This window comes from Columba livia, chromosome 3 (assembly GCF_036013475.1).
Source record: "Columba livia isolate bColLiv1 breed racing homer chromosome 3, bColLiv1.pat.W.v2, whole genome shotgun sequence".
NCBI lineage: Eukaryota > Metazoa > Chordata > Aves > Columbiformes > Columbidae > Columba > Columba livia.
This window is the reverse complement of record NC_088604.1, coordinates 22603031-22623651: the sequence shown is the minus strand read 5'-3', so window position 1 is coordinate 22623651 and position 20621 is coordinate 22603031. Positions and strand designations below refer to the sequence as shown.

The following is a 20621-nucleotide window of genomic DNA, read 5'->3' as shown; positions in this document are numbered from 1 at the left end:
AGTTTATCAGCCCATCAACCCTGTACAGCTCAAAGGCTCTGCCTTGCTAGGCCAGAGGGCTGCCCTTGCCGCAATGTCTCTGCTCTGCCCTGCTTCCACCAGCAGCGGGAGAAAGGGCAGCCCTCACTCTCTGTCTCTCCACATTAAATGACCTCGAGCCTTTTGCGCCTAATCAAACTAAAATAGCTCTGTACCGACTGCACAGTGTCATTTGTTAGATGAGAATAGTAAGAAGGGAAGGCTCAATCAATTTTTTACGCTTTTTATTTTGGAGCAGTGCTGGCGGTGCTGAGGGGCGTGATGAGAGGGCCAGCTCTCCCTGCTGGCAGCAGGTATCACACTGCACTCTGCTGGTCTGCCACACATTCTTGCCGATGCAACCACGAACCTTTGCCGCAATTACAAGCACTTCTAAAGCGACAATTAGTGAAGCAGGAAAGAAAGAGGGCCCTAATAAAAGATAAAATACTGCCTAACTTCGAGCCTTGTATAGGTGGGACTGTGCAGACACATCACACCGACAGAGCTCTGGAAAATCAAACCTCCTTCCCTGTTCCTGTCTCGCTGAGGAGTGGAGGTGGGAACCCCCCCTAGTCAGGAGCCGACTGCTGTCCCCCCTGTGCCCCAGCCAACACAGCAGGAAATGTAATACAGCTATTCACAGTTGCATAAAGCTAAGCGATTCATTTAAGGAGGCATCACAGTAAGCAAACAAACAAAAATCCAAAACCTGTTGCTAAACAAGTAGCAACAGCTAAGAAATTCACAATATTATGATTTCTAATTATAAATATATACACAAAGGCAGAAAATATTTTGCAGCTGTGCTATAAAGCAACGGCACACCCTCCTTTTGACTACCTGTGATACAGAAATCTTTTCTTGTATTATGTGCCAACACATAGTTAAATTAGGTGGGATAAAGAAATGCATTTTAAATAAACCCTGACATTCTCAGACATGTATCAATCACTTCAAACACCAGTAGCTTTCCCTCAGAGGATTCTTCACGGTCCCCTCTGAATCACCTATCAGAAGTGAGATGAAAGATGAGAAGAACCACTTGCCCAGTGAAGGCTGGCAATATCTCTTCTCCTGTAATTAGGAGATGTGTGAAAAATATAATGAAACTTCAAACCCCTTTTCTTTACTGCTCAAGGGAGACCTTGAGCTCAAGCTCCAATTGAAGAAGCCTAAAAAGAGCAGGAAAGCAGTACTGTATCATAATGATAGTGCTGAATGCATGCACAAAATGAGGTCAATTGAGCACAAAGCACCATTAAAATATGAGACAGAGAAATGAAAATGATCTGGTCACTGTATAGGCTTCTGGGCCCTGGAAGACAGCGAACAGGGGGGATGAAATTGTGTCCAGTTACTACGCTAAGATGACAAGGTGACGTTCGGGTTTTGGTGCCTCAAGAATTTTTCCACTGGGATCAAGGAATACTTATAGGAATAAATATCACACTTGCATCAGAATGAGAAGTTCACTGCCTGAGCTTCACTGAAGCACTAGAAAGGTAGCCAAGAAATTCCAAGGCCGTTCTGAGCGGCTGTGGATCAGATGACATGCAGCTCAGCACTTTGGTGTGAACAGCTGAGAATAGCACAGAAGTGGGTAGATAGAAAATCCCAACTGTTCTATTTCCCGGAAAAAAAATAAAAAAAGTAATACTCCAAATATATGTGCACAAAAATATGTATGGAAGATCCAGAGTTACTTGATACGTGTTTGTATAAGCACATTAGTATGTATTTTAACCACTATGTATATACATCCATTGTTTTCCATATAAGAAACACCTAGTATTAGTAATGCACTATCAAAATGTTCTTCCATTTCTTGTATGTAAATTTTCTGTCTTTTGGAACAGAAAATATGGCTGATGGTCAAGTTTTGAAATAAAACAGATTAGTAATAAAGACATACATTTCAGGTTAGATTTTTTTATTTCATAAACTGTGTAAATCTATGGTAAATAAATCACACAACTTCACAGTATTCTTTGAAGTAGATAAGAGATACCTGTGGGAGAGCAGCCAGATATCTTTAGGTGGCAAAGACACCACACTGCCAGACAGAACAAAAGAGAAATAGAGCCACAGCCTCTGCAGATGGCAGCTTGGTTGAACGTGAGGGAGCCAGCACAGATACATACAGGTCTGGGATTAGTAAACAGTGGATGATGATGAGTTGGGTGAGAGCACCTGAGTGGGTGCCAATAAACAACTCTATGGTATCTACGAATAGACATGGCTGGGTCTGAACACTCCCAAAGCTGATTGTGGATGTTGTCTACATGTCTGACAAACAGCAGAGGAAAGAGAAAAAAGAGCACCAAGGGGATGTGAGCCACTAGTACCCTTCAGCCTGGTGGTTACAGATACTCAGAAAGCAGTGTCAGTACTGATTCTCATTTCTTCCACTAGCCATTTACTCCCAAAATGCCACAAAAGGAACCTATGTACTGCATATGCAGCAACTGGACTTGTGGACTTGTGGACTTGTGGACTAAGGGAAATAAACACAGCCACAGTCGCTTCCTGGCAGGAAGTCACCAAAGTTTCATCTCCTGATTTTCATTCATACACATCCAGCTAAAGGAAAGCATTTTCCATTTTCCCTGCTGCAAGGGAGAGGATTGCAGGAGGACAACTTGTTTTAACCTCCTGCTCTCATCTCCAAAAGTAATGTTGGTGGGAAGAATCAGTTTTGTTGAGACATTTCATGGATACAGAGAGATGTCAGCAAGTTACTCATAGACTGGGGGTATAAAACTATGAGCATCTTAGAAGTGTTGATAAGTACTGCTACTCCCTCAGAAGCATCTCTTAAAAAGCAACAACACAGTGGTTCTTGCAAACAGCTTCTGTACAGGGACATGTTTCTCCCATCCTGAGCTATAGAAAAGTGGAGAGTTGGGCTGGACTTTGTTGCAGGATGGCAAAGGCAAGTAGTCCTTCCCAAAAGCAGAAGGAATGAAGCACTTATTTTCTGTACTAATGCCACAAGGCTGTGCTCAGGGCTGCTTCCACTGCTGACAGATGGAGACAGGGTGGAAGATAAAATGTTTGGTTAGCCAAGTGTTAGCCACAAATATTCCAGCTGCTCCAGCACAGCTGATGCTCATGTTCTGGAGAAATTAAAAGGGGTGTTTGTGTCTCTGCTCTAGATATTAATTTCATTTTTAAATACCACAGTCCTGTCCTCACATTTCTTGGGGCTTTTATATTAAGGAAAAAAAAAAAAAAAACCAAAAAACATGCTTGTATCAAGTCACATGCAACATGCAATATTTCAGTTCTTTAGGACAGCATGGGATTAGATTTGCAAAGATGTTCTACCCAGGCATTTTCTATACCAGAAGTTTAACATCATATAGACAAATAAAATCAATTAAATTAAAACCTTTTAAAAAATTACACTTTCTTCTTTTGGGAGAACAAAAAAAAATAGAGATCAAAAAGTAAACAGTACCTAACATATGATAAAACAAATACTGATGACAGGTTATCCTTGCCCTGACCAGCTAAATTTTTGCTTACTTTAAAGAGATACATCGTGGAAAGTATATAAAATACACAGACAATTTTCCACTTTGAATAACTGAAAAGATATAATTCTAATAAAAAAGGAACTACTATTCTTTCAGGTACTTACCTCTGCTTTTCTATCTCCTTGTAGATTGCTGGAGTTAAATAATAGAAATATCTAATTTTTCATTTCATTTTCATGATCTAATATTCAGCTACTCAGTAAATCTTCTGTACCTTAAATGTGAGTACCAACAGAGAAATCTGCTGAATTTAACAACTCTCTTGCAGCCTTTGTGTGAATTTTTAACTGTATTTAATATGAAATGCTTTGTGTAGAGTACTAAAAACTGTTGTATTCCCCAGAATAATCTACCTGTTTATATGCAACACATGGACTCCATATTTGCTTTCAATTCTGTACTTCGTTGGATCACTGGCGGGGGTAATCAATTCCTCATTTTTGTACCTGACAATAGAGAAAAATATTAATTCATTAAATAGATACTATCCATTGCATTCATTTAGCAGATTTTTACATCCAGATATCATTTACTATCATCTGAGCTCTCTCTATAAATCTCCTCTACCTGTATAGAGTATTTTCCAGTATGTATGAACAGCTACACATTGGGTTCTGAAGGCAAAGGGGGACCATCATTGCAGTAAGAAAGCAGAAAGAGAAGATGTGCACCCAAATCAGAAGAGCAGGCAGTGCAGTAGAGAGAAGATGGTATGTGACTTGAACTTCAGCCAACTAGCCCTGACACAAGATGAAAAGCAAACTTTGTCTTGGATCACAGCAGTAAAGCACTTCAGCACAAACCGGGGAAGCAACAACAGAATTGTGCCTCGGGTTAGGTCTTCAGGGTCCAGCCTGGGGCTCTCATACATACAGGACAGCACTTGTTTGGAAGGGAGGGAAGCTTCAGGGATGTGACTTTCATGTTCGCCTCCACAGAGGCTGACACAAAGTGAACACGGGTACAGCCCATGACAACAATGGTGTTGTGCATGTTTACTCAGGCTTTGCAAGTAGCCTGTGAGCTCCGTGCATTTTGCCATTTGCTACTTCATCATCAGGGAACTCAATGGCCAGAGAGACTGGAATGCCTTCCACAGTCTGCCTTCTGAAACACTTGGGTTTGCTTCTCACACTGCACAGGGCCATTGAGCAAGCTGTCCTGCCACTCCTTCTACTGCAGTATCAACTGCTACAATCCAGCACATCTATGAGGATTATAAAGGGGGGTTAACATAGCCATTATGTATGTGACACCAGTTATGTCATAACTTCCAAATGAAAAAAGCTTAACAACATTTTTAGAGGACTAGGAAAGGCCAATCTCTTACCATTGTACTGCAGGGGTAGGAAATCCTTGTACAGTGAAGCAAAGGCTCACAGACATCTTTTCCCAGACTGTGTGAGACCTCAGACGTACTAGAATTTCGGGAGCTCGACTTATACTTTCCTCAACAGCATGTCTTTCCAGAGCCATATTTTCTTCTACCTATTAAACACAGGAAAAGGAAAGCACCGAACTCAAATGGGATAGAAGACTTAATCTTAAATCCACAAAATTAAAATATGCTAAATCACTATTGGTATTTGAAACACAGGCCTAAATTTCAGTATATCTTATAATTATGCCTGGATAAGAATAAAAAGGTTCAGCACTGTACCATCCTTTGTATAGCAAGTCTATCCAGATGTTCTCTGGCGTGGTGCCTGGCTGTGTGAATCTCTTTTTCCAAAGCAGATAACTCACTGGCAAAACGGATTCTTTTCTCATCACTTGCATGAGTCTTTTGTTCATGAGTCCTGTAGGATAAGAAAAAGTATCAGGTAAGAGTAACCGATATGAAGCTTTAAGATTGTCACTTATACACATTGGGCAACCAAGAGCTCTGAAACCATATCAGCAAGATGCAAAATCTGGTTTAGGAATTATTCTTAGAGTCTATCCACTCATCCTAATGAGCATGTGAAATGAATATGAATTTTCCTTCTTTTTTTCCTTTTCTTTCCTTTTGTATATGTGGTGCCTGTTCACACGCTGATAAGAGTTGGGCCTTCCTTATGGTGTGCCCTTTCCTCTAGCACCTGGGATGCTCTAGTATCTTCATGGGCTGTACCACCTTACCTCAACTGAAAGATACACACTAAGGAGTTTGCAAGGATTTGATGACTCAATGCATGCAAAAAAGCTGTCCTTGAACAGGGGTGAGCAGGAAGTATTATAGAAACTATCAGGAAAAGGCAACATTTTGAGAAACTTGTGGGTTGTTTCCTGAAAAACTAACTCTGTAGATTTTTCAGAATTCCTAAAAAAAACAAACAAACAAAACAAAACTTAATAAGTGTTTTTCAGAGGAGCTAGCTCCAAATCCTTCATTCATGCTGATTCAGTAAGCATCCTAAACTACTCTTTACCTTGGCAACAGGACAAAATAAGGGAGCTGAATATCACAAATTTCTAACATGACTGGCATTATAGAATATGGAAAGATCCTTAAAGCATAACCCAGGCTTCATTGCCATGAAGCAAATGAGAAAACTTCCTTTAAATTCAGTGAACAGTAGATCAAGACATTATTTGTCTGCTATTTTAAAAATATTTCTTTGTACCGTTTCAATGTACTTTAAATATCAGCCTTGATCTGCCGTTTATTTTTATATTGATAGAATTTAAGACTTTTTAAAAAAATAAACTAGAGTATACAAATTTGATTTTTCTAGAACATTCTGTTTCTAGGATATATATTTCAAAACAGTCAAACTACCAGAACCATGTGGATGTATATGATTTTCGCAACACATTTTCTACAAACAAGGCAGAATTCATTATTTTAGTGTAAATTCTCTATGTCTTTGGTGCAGTCACTGTAGACCATGGCAGAGCAGAAACAGCCAAATTCACTAACAGGAATGTTGCTGTCAGCACATTTACTGTAGGACTTTGTATCAAGGCTGTAACTGAGACATGCCAGTAAGACATCTTGGTGTTAATGAAAGAACTTGAAATGTTTAAGCTGATTCAAACCAGAAATTCAGGAATAGTGGAGCAGATCGGTTAAAAAATGAGTTTTGGATCCCAGGCAGATTCTAATTTATTTTGGTTTTAAATCTGTTTTCAAGGGTCAGAGTGGGGATTAAGGGAACAACTCTGGGCTGAAATATGAGATTGAAAGTGACACTCAGTCATTTAGTATTCCAGCCAAAATAGATTAGTGAAGAACAGTGACAGAGAAGCCTCCAGTCTTGTCAGCTCTGAAAAGAGCCCTGGCAAAAGAGGAATACTAAATGGGACCAGAGCCACCACACAGGTCAGACGGGACCAGCAGAGATTTACCTTTTCCTGGATTCTTGCATTGCTTCATGAGCCAAGGTGCGTGCCCTCCTGGCACAGAGTCTACATGTCGTTTTTCCCAAGCCAGATGATTCATAATAAGCAGCCTGTCTGGAAGCAGCCCTTCAAATATGAAAGACATTGTTATAACCCAGCAATTCTGGCAAAACATGAACTCACAAAAGTCAAAGAAATTACTTTAAATGAGCTGAATACCATGAGTGAGCACTGTTCAGTGAAAAACCTACTTTATATTCCTCACTAATGGCACAAGGGTGTTGAATCTCACTTGTCCTTCAAGGGCTTAATGCCCATCATCTGTCATTGGGGATCATTAAGCATTTTATTTCATTCAGTTCTATTAAATTTATTGTTATCTCAGTCTCCGGTCATTCAAGTGCTGTGATAGTACTCCAGTGAACCACGAGGGTACCAGCCTAACATAGAAATCTCGCACAATCCCTGTAACACTGTCTGTGTTACTTTCCTGCCTTTCTACACTTCACATAACCTTCTGCAGAAGCCCTTCTCTTTCATGAGGGAAGCTGGACAAGCTAAACTGCTAACTAGGCTGGCCAGTCCTCTCAGTTACTGAGGAGAGAGGATGATGATTTTTAAGCAAGCAAAATTCAAAGCTCCAGACCTTGAGATACAAAGAACATGCATCTTGTGGTTAAAACTCAGATTTCACATGAGAGGAGTCAAACCTTTATTTAGTTTTAAAAAAGGAAATTGAATGACAAAAACTATAATTAGGAATAGTCAGATTCAGGAGAAAGAATATCCTCATGTCATATGGAAGAACAGGTAAAAAAGGTTGCTGTGATTTAAAATAAATTTCATGGCAATTTTTCTTAAGTCAAAGTTTCAATTGGAGCCTAAAAGGAAGAACTTCCAACATGGAGGTAGTAAACAGGACAGATCCTGAGCTCTAGGTGAATAGCAACATAGCTTAGAAGTCTAGTTATGCTGGTGGGAGGCTATAGACAAGAAGTCTAGTTATGCTGGTGGGAGGCTATAGACAAGGAGCATCCCAATGGAAGTGGAAAACCACCATTCTGAATAAATTACTCTCTCGGGGGAAAGAAGGGGAAGCTAAAGATCTTGTTTTGAAGAACTGATTATCCAAAATAAAAACCTCTCTATGCTCCACATGTGAAATGTGTGGCACTTACTTTCTTGCTGCATATTCCTCAAGTATATATCTTGTCTGAATGTTGCGATAGGACTGATCAAAATGCTTATGCCTCCTCTGGTAAAACGGCACCACTACTGATGACATGCTTCCGTTTGTTGCAATCAGTAATTCCTGCAGAGGGTGAAATAACATTTAGCCGTATATTTCAGACTAGGCTTGATTTTTTTTTTGACATGTAAACGTGTGTGTACAAGTACAAATGAACAGAATTCCATCAGTTCATGTCAAATAGAGGCATCGGTTATATACACGGGTACCTCGGGCTGTACCTTATCACCCACACAGTGTGAGATATAGAATCCTAGATGATAGAGAAAGAAGATAATTTGTTTGATCACTTTTCCCCTTCTTTGCATATGTCATTTAACACCTATGTAGAAATTTCAAGGCATGAAAAATTTAAGTTTTGGGCATATTTAGGTGTTTCAGCTCTCTGCTCTTCAAACATTTCACTTTGTCCCTTTTTGTGATTTATGCTCACTGTTTCTTGTCCAAATCATCATGACAACAAAAACCAGACTGTATTCACCAACTTTTGCTGTAGCCCATTGAAGAATTTGTTTGCATCTACTTTTAGCTCTCTTGTTTAAATTAAACAAAGCTGGCTCATCCAAACTTTCCTCACAACCCGTTTTTTTCCAGACCTCAAATAATTCTGGTTGCCCTCCTGTGGACTTTCTTCAAAGCATGATGTAGTTTGATGAGTATTTGAATAAAAGATTCTCAGAAACATTCAGGGGGCTCCTGAAGCGGTGTGGGTGGGAAGATCATGTTTCCCACTGAGTTGGAGTTAAGCAAATTCGCAAACATGATGTTAAAAGAACCCAGGGTTGCCCACATCCCTCTGTGCTCATTAGAAATATGATGACAAATTATTGCAGAAGTGGGGAATGTTACCAGCCATGTCCTGAGTAGGTGCCAGGTTGTGTAACTGCAATCTGCGGAATACATCCCAGTTACAGTCTCAGTTGGATGTGGGGCTCTTCACTGCTGGGCCACCTGGCCTAAACAGTGGTGAGGGATTGCAAAGGACAACTAAACAGCCAACACCTTCCCCATGAGGTGGCTGCACTTCAGTGACAACAGAAGCAATTTGCCAATATAGAAACATAGAACAATTTTGGTTGGAAGACACTCTCAGAATCATTGAGTCCAACCATAACCTAACTCTAGCGCTAAACCATGTCCCTAAGAACTTAATCTAAAAGCCTTTTAAACACCCCAGGGATGGTGACTCTAACACATCCCTGGACAGCCTGTTCCAATGGCTGACAACCCTTTCCGTGAAGATTTTTCCTAATACCCAGTCTAAACCTCCCCTGGTGCAACTTGAGGCCGTTTCCTCTTATCCTATCGCTTGCTATTTGGGAGAAGAGACCAACACATGCATCATGCTACAACCTCCTTTCAGGTAGTTGTAGGCAGCAACTATTAAGTAGCTTGGGCCAAATCCAGAAGTTTTTTGTCAGGCAAATTCCTGCAATAACATCTAATTTCCTCCTAAAACGTAAGGAGAGTGCCCACGTTGTTATGCTCCCATGCAAGGTGCAGCCTGTCAGCTCTGCTCCAGAAGCTGAGGCACAGGCAGAGGCATGGCCTGGGACCTACCTCAGGACTACCCATGCGAAGTGAAACAACATTAGCTCATCCAGGAGCCATGGCAAGAGGGTGTCAGGTCCTGGTGGCAGCAATGGACCTGGCTGTCCCTGCCCAGCCTCCTCCAGGGTTCCCCCACCCTGCCCATGGCCCAGGACCCCATTTCAGCCTCCCAGGGCTATCAGCCCTTCCCCAGCAATGCTGCAGCAGGGCCAGTCTACAGCTCCCCACAGCCCAACCCCGCCCAGACATGGCCATGCCAAGGAGAACCTGCCTGTGATGAAAATCCTCAGACCTATGCCAAAAGTCCTGTCTGCATTTGTCACAAAAAGTCCCATCAGTAGGCATATAAAATGAAAGCTTTGAGGGATTTGAATATAAATTATAAACTCATTTATATACAACATGAGTTCCCCTTAATTTCAAAGGCACTGGTACTGGCCAGGTTTAGGCTGTGTTGTGTTTCCTATCAAACACCTGGAAATATGTGCTTTGGGGACAAAAACCTACATTAAAATCCAATTAATAACTTTTTCAGGAAAAAAGTGGTTTCTGGCAAAATGGGACCTAGTCCAAAATTTAAGACATTCAGTCATGACATTATTGTCAACTTTGAAATTCCATGGAAATTTTTTTTGTTTCATTAATCTTTTTACTGTGTGAAAAGTACATCCAGTCAATGTGCTTCAATAAAATATTGCCAAAAACAGGTTTTTAAATGTTCATTACTTATTCTGAAAGCAATTATGTTTTCTGTCACATAATGGAATTTTGCTTACTATCTCATGTTTTGAAAAATCAGTTTGCAAAATCTCCATTTGGAATGAGAAGCAATGATAAAATTGTGGGAAAATTACAGATATATCAATATTTTTGCACAAATTTTTAGTGTTACACATCTATGGCTTTTTTCTAATCATATTACTAGCCCGATTGTATATGCAGAAGAAATTATTTTCTACTTTCCATTGCAGCAATTTATCCTGGGAAAACAAGATTCAGGTTTCTTATACAATGCTTTATATTTTTAGAAAGAGGTATATTAGATGATGACTGCAATTCTAATTTTAACATGTCACTTCATCTTATGTGTCTTTTTGGCAATTTTGCCTGAATTGTATAAAATTAAAGCCAAATTAGTTTTAAAAATATTAATTATAGGCTAAAAAATCAAACCTTGAAACATGGTAAAATACCTGTAAATACCATATTTCCAGCATATAGTATTTACCAAAAAAAAGGAAATGCTAGTTACAGATTAAGTAATGTGTCTGATTGTTAGTTTCACATATTCAAAAGCTGAGTCAGATGCCCCAAGTCGTGGCGTTCTCACATCAGCTAGTTTTACTTTCCCAAGAAAAGGGTCTCTGCAGGAGAATACAGTTGGTATATTTAACATCAGATACATCTTACTAAAAAAAAGTAGTGAGATCTAAAGTCGTGAGCTTTTACAATTTATCATCTGATAGCTGCATCTTCTGCATAACCTATAGTTACCTTTTCAATCCTTTTTCAAGAGATATGAGAATGACAAGTCACACGTTCAAGAATGACAGCTTTAGGCAAAATACCAGACACTGCAAGACAAAAATAAAACAAGTTTACAACATTACTATGGAACATTAAAGAAATATATTACTACATTTCAAGAGAAATAAGAAAGCTACCATGACTCAAGTTAGTATAGCATGATGCAGAACATTGCAGAGATGCTATATTAGGTGCCCTCATGTGATGCTGAGCTGACATGGACCTATTAACTCATCTTACGAGACATTATCTTAGTTAGAAGAATACAGTTACACAGATCCATGAGCAGCCTTGGCTTCTCCTGATTTTGGTATCTGTACATTACATTATGCTATACCTGCAGACATCAAATACTGTTTTACTTCATGCTGTCTGTGTGACTATTGTGTAAGACATTTGGCTTCTCCTGTAGTTTGTATATTAACTGCACAGTTAATGGTATAATGTTCCCTCTTTTCTATTTTTAATTAGCCCTTTCACTTAAATGAAGGTGTAAAGGGCAAACCCCTAGATAAAGCTGACTCAGCTGTTAAGTACTACTCAGGTTTACATGTGGCCCAGTTAAATAATTCTGTGAATTTATCAACATGCAATTTATGTGTTGCCATGTGTATAACTCCCACAGAGACCTCATGTATAAAGGTTGCAGAGTAATGCCCATGTGTCTGGATGGATCACAGTTTAGGTTATTTTCATTTATGATATAGAAGAAAAAGTCTTTGCCATTTACAGTTCTGCCTTTTCCACTAAATGCAAAACTTACATTTTAATTGCTATATATTGTTCTATTAATCAGCACCCAGAGTATACCAAAATTTGAGTTCAGGCACTTTTTACATTTATCTAAATACCATTAGAATAGAAAAAAGCGTAGCCATCCAGTCACAGCTTCCACACAAGCAATTAACTAAGCTTGTTAGCACCCAGACTCGTTTTGCCTTCTGTTAACACAGAGGGGAGCTGCCTGGCAACAATTCCAAATGTAATAATCATCATCAGTTAATTACAATGATGCTACAATGATGCTCGCAGAGTATGTATTTAATACTTAATAGTGCTGCAAAGATGTGTGTCTGAAAAGCAAAATCACAGCCCCACTGTAAAATCAGCTTCAGCAATCTACAGAGCACGCAGGGTGTCTTGAGTTCATAGTAAGATAAGTTTCTATTGTCTTCCTAGGAACAACGTATTGATTGTTTACACAGTTTTCCACTGATACGCATTTATGTGAGATGTTTGAAATATGTACTAATATTTAGTCAACCTAAGACTAGCAGACTGGATAACATGATATGCAGATGACAGCTTAGTCCCACTGAAGTTATTGATTTAGGCGAACCAAGATTTTATTACTGGCAGTGCCTGAAGACCTTATTATACTGGCATGTCAATCGGTGGAACTGACCCAACAGCAAGAAGCAGGCAGTGGTCTGGCAAATGCATTGAGGAAAAAAAAGAACATTTTCCAAATGGGAAATAAAACAATACATTAAAAAAAAAAAAAAAAAAAAAAGGCAACAAAAGGCAACAAATACGTCAAGAAAAGATAAATTAATTTTCTGGATAAATACAACAAATTCAAAAGTAAATCTCAAGTTTTATTCAGCAAGTTCTGCTGATATGTGACTGCAAGTGTTACAGAAATCTTGCTGAAACCTATGGGCTGTGCGTCAAAAACAACCCTTCAACTTCACGCATGCAGATCCTATTAACTGCCCTGGATTTCAAAAAAAGCCCTAGAGATACAGGACAAGATAGACGTACAACACTTAGTCTCTCATCTGACCTTTAATTTTGGGTGGAACACATCACCATTGTACTCCTAATTTATTATTATTGATAATTATTAACATCATTATTATCATTATTATTCCTGTTTATTTCTATGACTGTAAATGCTGGGGATATCAGCAGTACCTAATCTGCACTAATCTATATTCTGTATGAACCACTGAAAAGCCTATCAAACCCAAACAAAAATATTAAGTCAGTTAAAATGTCCTTAAGGATTAAGGATATAAAACACGTATTAAATAGACTGTTAGAATCAGTTTACACAAACAGACATGTTCACAGGCTAGTAGCATGTATATAACAATTTATACTTCGTCATGAGTAAAAGGCGGAGTTCCCAAACCAGGATATGCATAGTTTCATGCCATAGTAATACTGATCTGAATAGAAAGCAATAATCTAAGACCATGTGACAAGGGAACACATTCTTGAGCATAGAAGCCAAGGGTCTGATATAGGCGTTGTTAGTTTGATAAGTGAGTTAATTTAAGATTTAAAGGACAGGCAGTAAATTCTAGCATGATCATTCACATAGCCTTGGAGAGCAGGCACACAACCAAATAAATTGATGGATAGGGTTGACAAATGCCATGGGAAGGAGAACATGGTTGTGCTCACCATAGATAGACAGCTTGCATTCCTGGACTCAGGAGGTTCTTGTCATAAGCGATGCACTATACAGCATGTACTTTCTCTGCCTGACCTGTCAATGCTATATCATGCAACATGCACCTTCTTTGCTCATCTCTGTCCTTTTCCATCCGCAGAAGTGCCAAAAACAATTTGCAGGTTCTTGCCTGCCCTCATGTAGCCTATCCTCCTCATTCTGGCTGAAAGATCAGTACAGTCTGTTCTTACATGCAATCCTCATTCTTGATCTTTCTCTCTGTCTCATCTTTCTTAAATATCTTTGACCATTTGTAGTGACCTGAGGATTTGTCCTTGTTTTCCCATGACATAGTCATTGTCTGCTCCACCTGTCTATAGTTCTGCTTGTTGTTCTCCACATTGGTCAAACTTGTGTTTTCAGGAAGCCCTTTTTTGACAGTTTATATTTCCATGGTATATTAAAGCCCATGATATTTAGCTGACAAAATGTATTTTATTCCATACCACCCATATACCACAATAAAAGATACAAGGAAAAAAACAAAACAAACAAACAAATTTGCAGTCATCAGTTGCTTCCAATGATCAAAGAATTACCGTATTGCCTCAGAAAACATGTGAACCTTTCCAGACAGTTATATCAGTCCTGTAGAAATCACGGTAGAAATCTTATAAAACCAGCATGAATCATTATTCAGCTTACAGAAACTGCAGTCTAAACCAGAATGGGATATAGAGGGTCTGGTAACATCTTCACAGTTTTAGTAACAAACCTTTTACATGCTACTATGTTTCTTCAATCTTCAATCTTTTAGCTCTCTGTGCTCACACAGAAAATTATGTCTCTGCATAAAAAAAAATATGAACTTAAAAACCCACACAATCTACCATCATTTAAGATGCTTCTGTATTTCCCATTGAAGAGTTCCATTTTAACTTTCTGGCAACAGAATACAAATGCTTCTGAAAACAAAAAAAGTGTATGAAATTCCCATTTGTTTGAAGTATATGGAATTCCAGACATTACTTGGCAAACTTTGAGATTCCTTTTCTTTTCTGATGTCTTTAGCTGCATCATAGTTGGTCTTACGTATTACTGATCATACCTCCTTTGTATGGAAATAGTATTATTCTAGTTTCACAAACTGATTTTAAACAGAAATCTTGTGGACAACAGGTTAAGTCTGGTTCAAATTGTTCACAGAAGTACATGCTTTACTCTTCTCGTTAAACCTAAAAATGGAGTTTTCTCATCAATTTCTAGTCACCTGAATGTCCAGCAAAGCAACATTTTCAAGCAGCTGATGATGCTGGCTATCACAGATGGGTATATTCTTTATCAGTAATTTCATACGTTTTGAACGAGTAGACTTTTAACATCTCATTACATCAAGTGCTTCTGCTTACAAAGACAGAAAGGTAGATTAAGCAGTTAGTGCAATCATTTGGCTATAGCACATGTATTTTAAGTCAGAATTCACACCTTGACCTTGTAATAGTCCCTGAATGGTTTTCTTCATCCTCTAGCCATAACAGTTAGTAAGAAGGCAATTTGGAATATGCCATGGGTGGTCATGGTCATGGTCACAGCCACAACCCTTGATGGAGTTAATCACCAGCTATGCTCTGCAGCATATTGGTATGAGGCAAAGCCTCAGGTACCCTTCCCTCAAGTGAGGTCATTGTGGAGGGGAGCACCAGATCCTGCACTGTTGTGAGCCTAAAAAATGTAATTTTGGCTTTTCTGTGACTCTTATGGTAGCAGTAAGTGGAAGCCCCCAGTTTAATTTCTCTTGCCACATCCTTGTTATAAGCTAAACTGTACAGGCAAGAGAAAGTACTTCTGTAGACACTTTCTTACTAACTCATGATCTTATATGACTGGGAATTAAATTAGGCTGAGTTTGGCACATCGACTTGAAACTTTGCCATCTTAACACTCCAAATGCACAGAGTCACAAAATGTTATCATAAAGCTTTAAGATTTCCCTTCACTTCGTGAGTGTACATCCCTTCAACTGGACAACAAGGAATATGGGACAGTGCGACAGTCACTCCCATAATTCCAGCCTTCATTATCCCTTGTTACAATACTTTCTTTGGCTCACAGGTATTATCAACACACAGGTGTAGTTTCAAGAGCATTAACATGGTTTCCCAGGATTCTATCAGCGGTATTTAACTGGAATTTTCACATGGCACAGAACACATCATGTAGCCTAGAGTAATACAGACACCAGAAATGTGTCTTCTGAAGACATGTATTTGAAAGCACAAAAAGTAAAAACAGAATTTTTCATCCTAGCTACATCCTATTCTTCAGCATGCCAAATAGTTTTGCCAACTACTATAGGATTTTATGCTTAATTATTTATACACATATTTCATATAAAATGTGTTTTGTCTCCTTATACAATATAGGCACACAAGAAAGGTGCATTGCCAATATATGTGCAATTGGAAAAGCACATATTCCAGTAGAGCTGTGGATTGGTATAATGTAGTTCTTCATATGCAGAAAGAAACAGAGGAAATGTAATACACAATAAAATCAAGCTGACTGTGCACAGAATAAAACAACTCTAGTTTACTTTTTGTTTGCACTTTCATGAATCAATCTGTGTCCTGCTTATTGCTTGTTTTCCCTGTGGAAGGTAGTTTATTTTTTACAGAAAAGCACCCAACACCCTCCCGCAATCACTCCCGTTTGTTATGAAGAAGTAAAACCTAGGTAAAAAATTGACTTACCAAGGGATATAGAAAAATTGCAAAGCAGAGAGGAAGACCAGCCTTTCCCAGCTTAGTAAACTCTGGCTGAGGAAAACAAAAATAATTCCCCTCTCTAAAGGCTACTGCCCCTTCACTCCCATTTAAGGGCAGATACAATGCTATATTTAGAACCAACCAAGTTATTCTCCCAAAACTGAGGGCAGCCTAATAGGCAATAAGGTATGATATAAAGGCAGAAGAAAAGCCCTGCCCCATATTCAGTTTTGTACTGTATTTTAATAAAATATAGACTTATTTCCTTAAAATAAACCCAGTTGTTTATGTTAAAAGTGGGGGTTTTTTTCCCAGTAACACCAAGCACATGGGAAACAGATTAATGTCAGAAAATAGTTTGAACTTTTTATTTAGAAATTATTGAAGTTTTAAGATAATCAGTAACTTAGAAGACAAGTGAGGAGACGTAAAGTCCAGAATCTTATCAGTAGAGACATGAGATCCCCCTGGTGCCTCACGCTGTAAAATGAGCCTCCTCATTGCTTCCTTAAGAGCTCCCTGGATTTGAGAACATGGCGACAATACATGAAGGCATAGTAACTATCTAAAAAGCCTATTAACATGCACATAAAGAAAGTCCTGTTTCTAGTCGCTATTTCCATCTCCATAATGTTACCAGCCAACTTGATAGAAATTTCTTTGTGTCTTGTAGAGAAAGCAGGAAGAATTAATACACATAGAGGCATATAGAGGCAGAGGAAAACCACAGCCGAAGCACTCAATTCTGTGAGACCCTGATGGTCCCTGATTACTACCAATTAAAATGGAGGAGTTTGGTGCCTGTAGTGCTCCTAGATTTCTATCCAGAAAGTCCAAAGCGCCACTGTGGTGGCTCTGACATGTCCAGATGTGATGGTGAGCATGGGCTCAGTCACTCTACCCCATTCTGGTGGTGTGCAACCCCGCAGAGATTTGACCCATGATGTGAACCGATGTGAGGGAAGAGAAGGAAGGGCAGGAACTCTGACAAGTCTTTGTGATGAGTGCAAAGAAATAATCACCTTCCTCTTAATTCTGCCTGGAAATAAGGAAAACATGTCTGAGAAAAACTGATCGTATGGCAGATTTAATCACACCTCGTAGCTCAGACCATAAGTAAGGTATTCATTGATATCTAAAGTATTTAAAAATAACAAGATCTATTTTCATTTCACTTATACAGGAATGGGATCAATACCAAAATCCCTAAGTAATAAGATCTTTCAGTGCCTAGTGTAAGAAAATTCAGTACATGAACAATGTACTTCTAAGTAATGCTTTGTTCTTATGCAAACAGGAAGCAGAGCAAGACATGGAGAAACCTTTAACCAATTGCTTCTAATCCTATCCCCAGTGTTCATCCAATTTTCCTAAATAGCTCTGCTAAGGTTCTTTCCCACTTTCTTACTGTCTAGGACTATCATTTGCCTGACACGGGCTTCTCCCTCCCACTGATCTTAAATTATAACTCAGTCTGACAGAATTAGATCTACAGAGACAGACACAGTGGAATGAGTGCATATGCACTGAGCATAGATATTGCTTCAGAAGCAGCTGTCAAAGTAATTATCATGTAATAATCCAGAGCAAACCCACTTTACTTACACAGCTCCTTCTCCCTTATTGCATTTTCCTGTGGGAGGTAAAAGGTCGGTTTTCAGGAAAACTTGAAAGTACTCATCACACTCTCTACTTTTAATTTCTTGTTCTATATTTATTATCTTTAAAGAAACGGAGGAACATACAGCTTGCTCTATCCACCTTTACATTTGAGCTCTCTTCTATTTTAAGATCTTTCTTCAGGGTGTGGTTGGATGTCAGAAATGTGAAAGGGCATCCTGAGGCCTCTGGGGAACATACCATGGGCAAGAACTAGGCATGCAATAGGGCCAGTCCCAGGTTGTGTCCAGGTAAGTCAATAAATAAATTCTCCTTCTCTTCATAGATATTCACAAAATGGGAGGGAAGGGAAAACTGCAATATTGTGTTATTCGTTGGTGCTGAAATTAGGCAGAAAACCTGTCATCCAAAAATTCTCCAGCATTTTAATCTTTAAATAATTTACATTACACTCTCAAACACACTTTCTCCCTGACACTGAAAGTGTCTTCCCCTGATCCCTCCACTTCCCAAACAGAAGTTCTTCCCTAAGAGACGGTTTTCTTAAAGCAGAGATTTAGCAGGGTATCAAAAGGATTATCCAAGCACTTAAAACTGAGCATGTGCTAAAATTCTTTCATGAATATGGTATTTCAGAATAACATCTTTGTCTTATACCAATCCCTTGATGTGGGTTGTTTAATTGCTACAGGCTTAAGTAATGGCTCAACTGCTCCCATAAAGGGGAAGACAAAGACCTGAAATGGAGCTCAGAAGAAGATGCATTATCGTTTTAGCTACTGGAGGAAACATCAAAACTGTAATGAAATGAAATGTAATGGTGTTAGAAGAGGTAAGCTTTTAGCCTGTAAGAGTGCCTTAATAGTGGCCTTGTGCTTTTAGCTTTCTCCAGTTCCAAGAAAACTTAATGTATCTTTGTATGGCAGCTTCTGAAGTCTTCCTTTATTAATATTGTAAGTCTCAATTTCTTCAAATGGTTGTAGGATATTTATAGTTTCAAATAAATTGTAAGCTTTCTAAAGCCAGGCTAGAACAACGGATACTGTGCACTGGAGATCATAGAACAGTCTATTGGATTTCCTTCACGGCTTTCCTGGTCCTAGCATCTCCTTTGGTATTACAAATGAAAGACAAAATAACGTGTGCAAATTCAAGGATATGGGGAAAAAAATCATGCCATTTCCTCAGTTACTGCTTTTGGTCAGAAGCTCAAGATGATCAGGTCCATAGATGAACGAAGTAGAATTTGTCTTATTCAAAAGAGAACACCACCACCTGAAAGACTTAATTAACAAATCTTTTGAGGCAGTGCACCTGCAGATTAGCTAAGAAGAGAGCAGCAACAGACACACACCTGACTGCTAACCACACTGTAAAGGTGTTCACACAGCTGAGCACTGATCTCAGAGGGAAAATGTGTTCATCTCTTCCATGTGGGGAGAGCACAACTCCATCCCAGCTCCTAAGATAATTAAATACTACTCTCTCCACCTCCTGCTTCCTTCTTATTTTCATTATTCTTGATGTATTTTCTCTTCCTCTACTAGAACTTTTTATTTTCTTTTTCAGTGCCCAACCTGGAAGTATTTTAAGGCTGGCTACATGCAGCTGTACACTTCCAAAAGCTAAAACTACCCCTTCCAGAAATGAGGATGGGCTATGTGGAGATGACACCATGAGAGAGCCAAGACATTTGGAGGAGGAAAAAAGTGCAACCAAGATTTCCCAAGAGACTGCACAGCTCCTGGGAAAGAGGACAATGGCAGCTGCAAAAAACCCCATACATGCTAGAAGCTGTTTTAAACAACCAAATGGGGATTGTCAAGCAGCTATTCAATAGAGCTAGACTGAACTGCAGCCAGAACATCACACACTTCTAATACGAGCCTTTGAACAAATGCTAAAATACCTCAGTATACAAAATGCTGGAGTTTGTTTCCCTGCAACATAAAATAAAGTGAGTCTCTTAGTAAGTCTCCTCATTTATATCTAAGACAAACACACCACTTAGTATAGTGAGTCAATCATTTCTAAGATATTTAAACAGTGATGTGTCACCCTGCTGTTCCAGGACCCACTCTGGAGCCCATCAGAGTCAGCAGTAGGGTTTTACTGACTCAGGGAAGCTCTGATTCATATGCTTCTTGATTTAATGCCTCTTTAAAAAGTTGACGGAGGGTTAGCTCAGCCACAAACAGAAAATATAGGGTTGCCTGGTGCAGCAGAATGTTTCAGCTACTTATTTTGTGAGTTATTGCAAGTGGCAACAAGAGTATATTTGCTACTGCTTTGGACAGCATGAAATACTCTAGAGCTGGTAACAGGCTTAACTGGAACTTCAGCCAATAGGATTGCTTAGCTAAATATGTTTTGCTAAATTTTAGGGTTAGCCAAGCAAATTACAGTCTCTCATCAGGGACGTGAAGTTACAGCTTAGGTTTCAAATGCTGTCGTTCTTTTCAATATAATCAGATATTTTGGAAGTGTTTCTGATAAAGCTTAATGAAAACAGCATTTAGTACAATTTACTAACTGTAGTTAGACAAACTATACTGTAGGAGACCCTACTAAAAGTGTATAAGTTCAGTGGCACCTCTTCATTTACCATTATAATGAGATCTATT

The 20621-nt window shown here is 39.0% G+C and overlaps 1 protein-coding gene and 1 long non-coding RNA gene across 5 annotated transcripts in view; one reads left to right on the top strand and one right to left on the bottom strand.

Moving 5' to 3' along the window:
- Nucleotides 1-16509, bottom strand: part of MYOM2 (myomesin 2) — an 82780-nt gene extending 66271 nt beyond the window's left edge. For 2 of the 4 annotated variants that reach the window (XM_005506797.3, XM_021293580.2), the window contains exons 1-7: nt 16363-16509; nt 11179-11258; nt 8063-8196; nt 6891-7010; nt 5221-5359; nt 4891-5048; nt 3914-4006 (exon numbers count right to left, since the gene is read on the bottom strand). In XM_005506797.3, the coding sequence (XP_005506854.2) occupies nt 3914-4006; nt 4891-5048; nt 5221-5359; nt 6891-7010; nt 8063-8169 (617 nt within the window). In that variant the 5' untranslated portion in view covers nt 8170-8196; nt 11179-11258; nt 16363-16509. Of the gene's footprint in view, nt 1-3913; nt 4007-4890; nt 5049-5220; nt 5360-6890; nt 7011-8062; nt 8197-11178; nt 11259-14387; nt 14454-14882; nt 14991-16362 lie in introns of those variants that run through there. The other 2 variants (XM_065056035.1, XM_065056034.1) reach the window with 2 other exon arrangements.
- Nucleotides 16510-17987: 1478 nt separating this feature from the next.
- On the top strand, nt 17988-20248 carry LOC110362076 (uncharacterized). Its single transcript, XR_002419111.2, has 3 exons — nt 17988-18287; nt 18689-18829; nt 19567-20248. It is a non-coding gene; the product is annotated as an uncharacterized LOC110362076 (long non-coding RNA).
- The last annotated feature ends 373 nt before the right edge of the window (nt 20249-20621 follow it).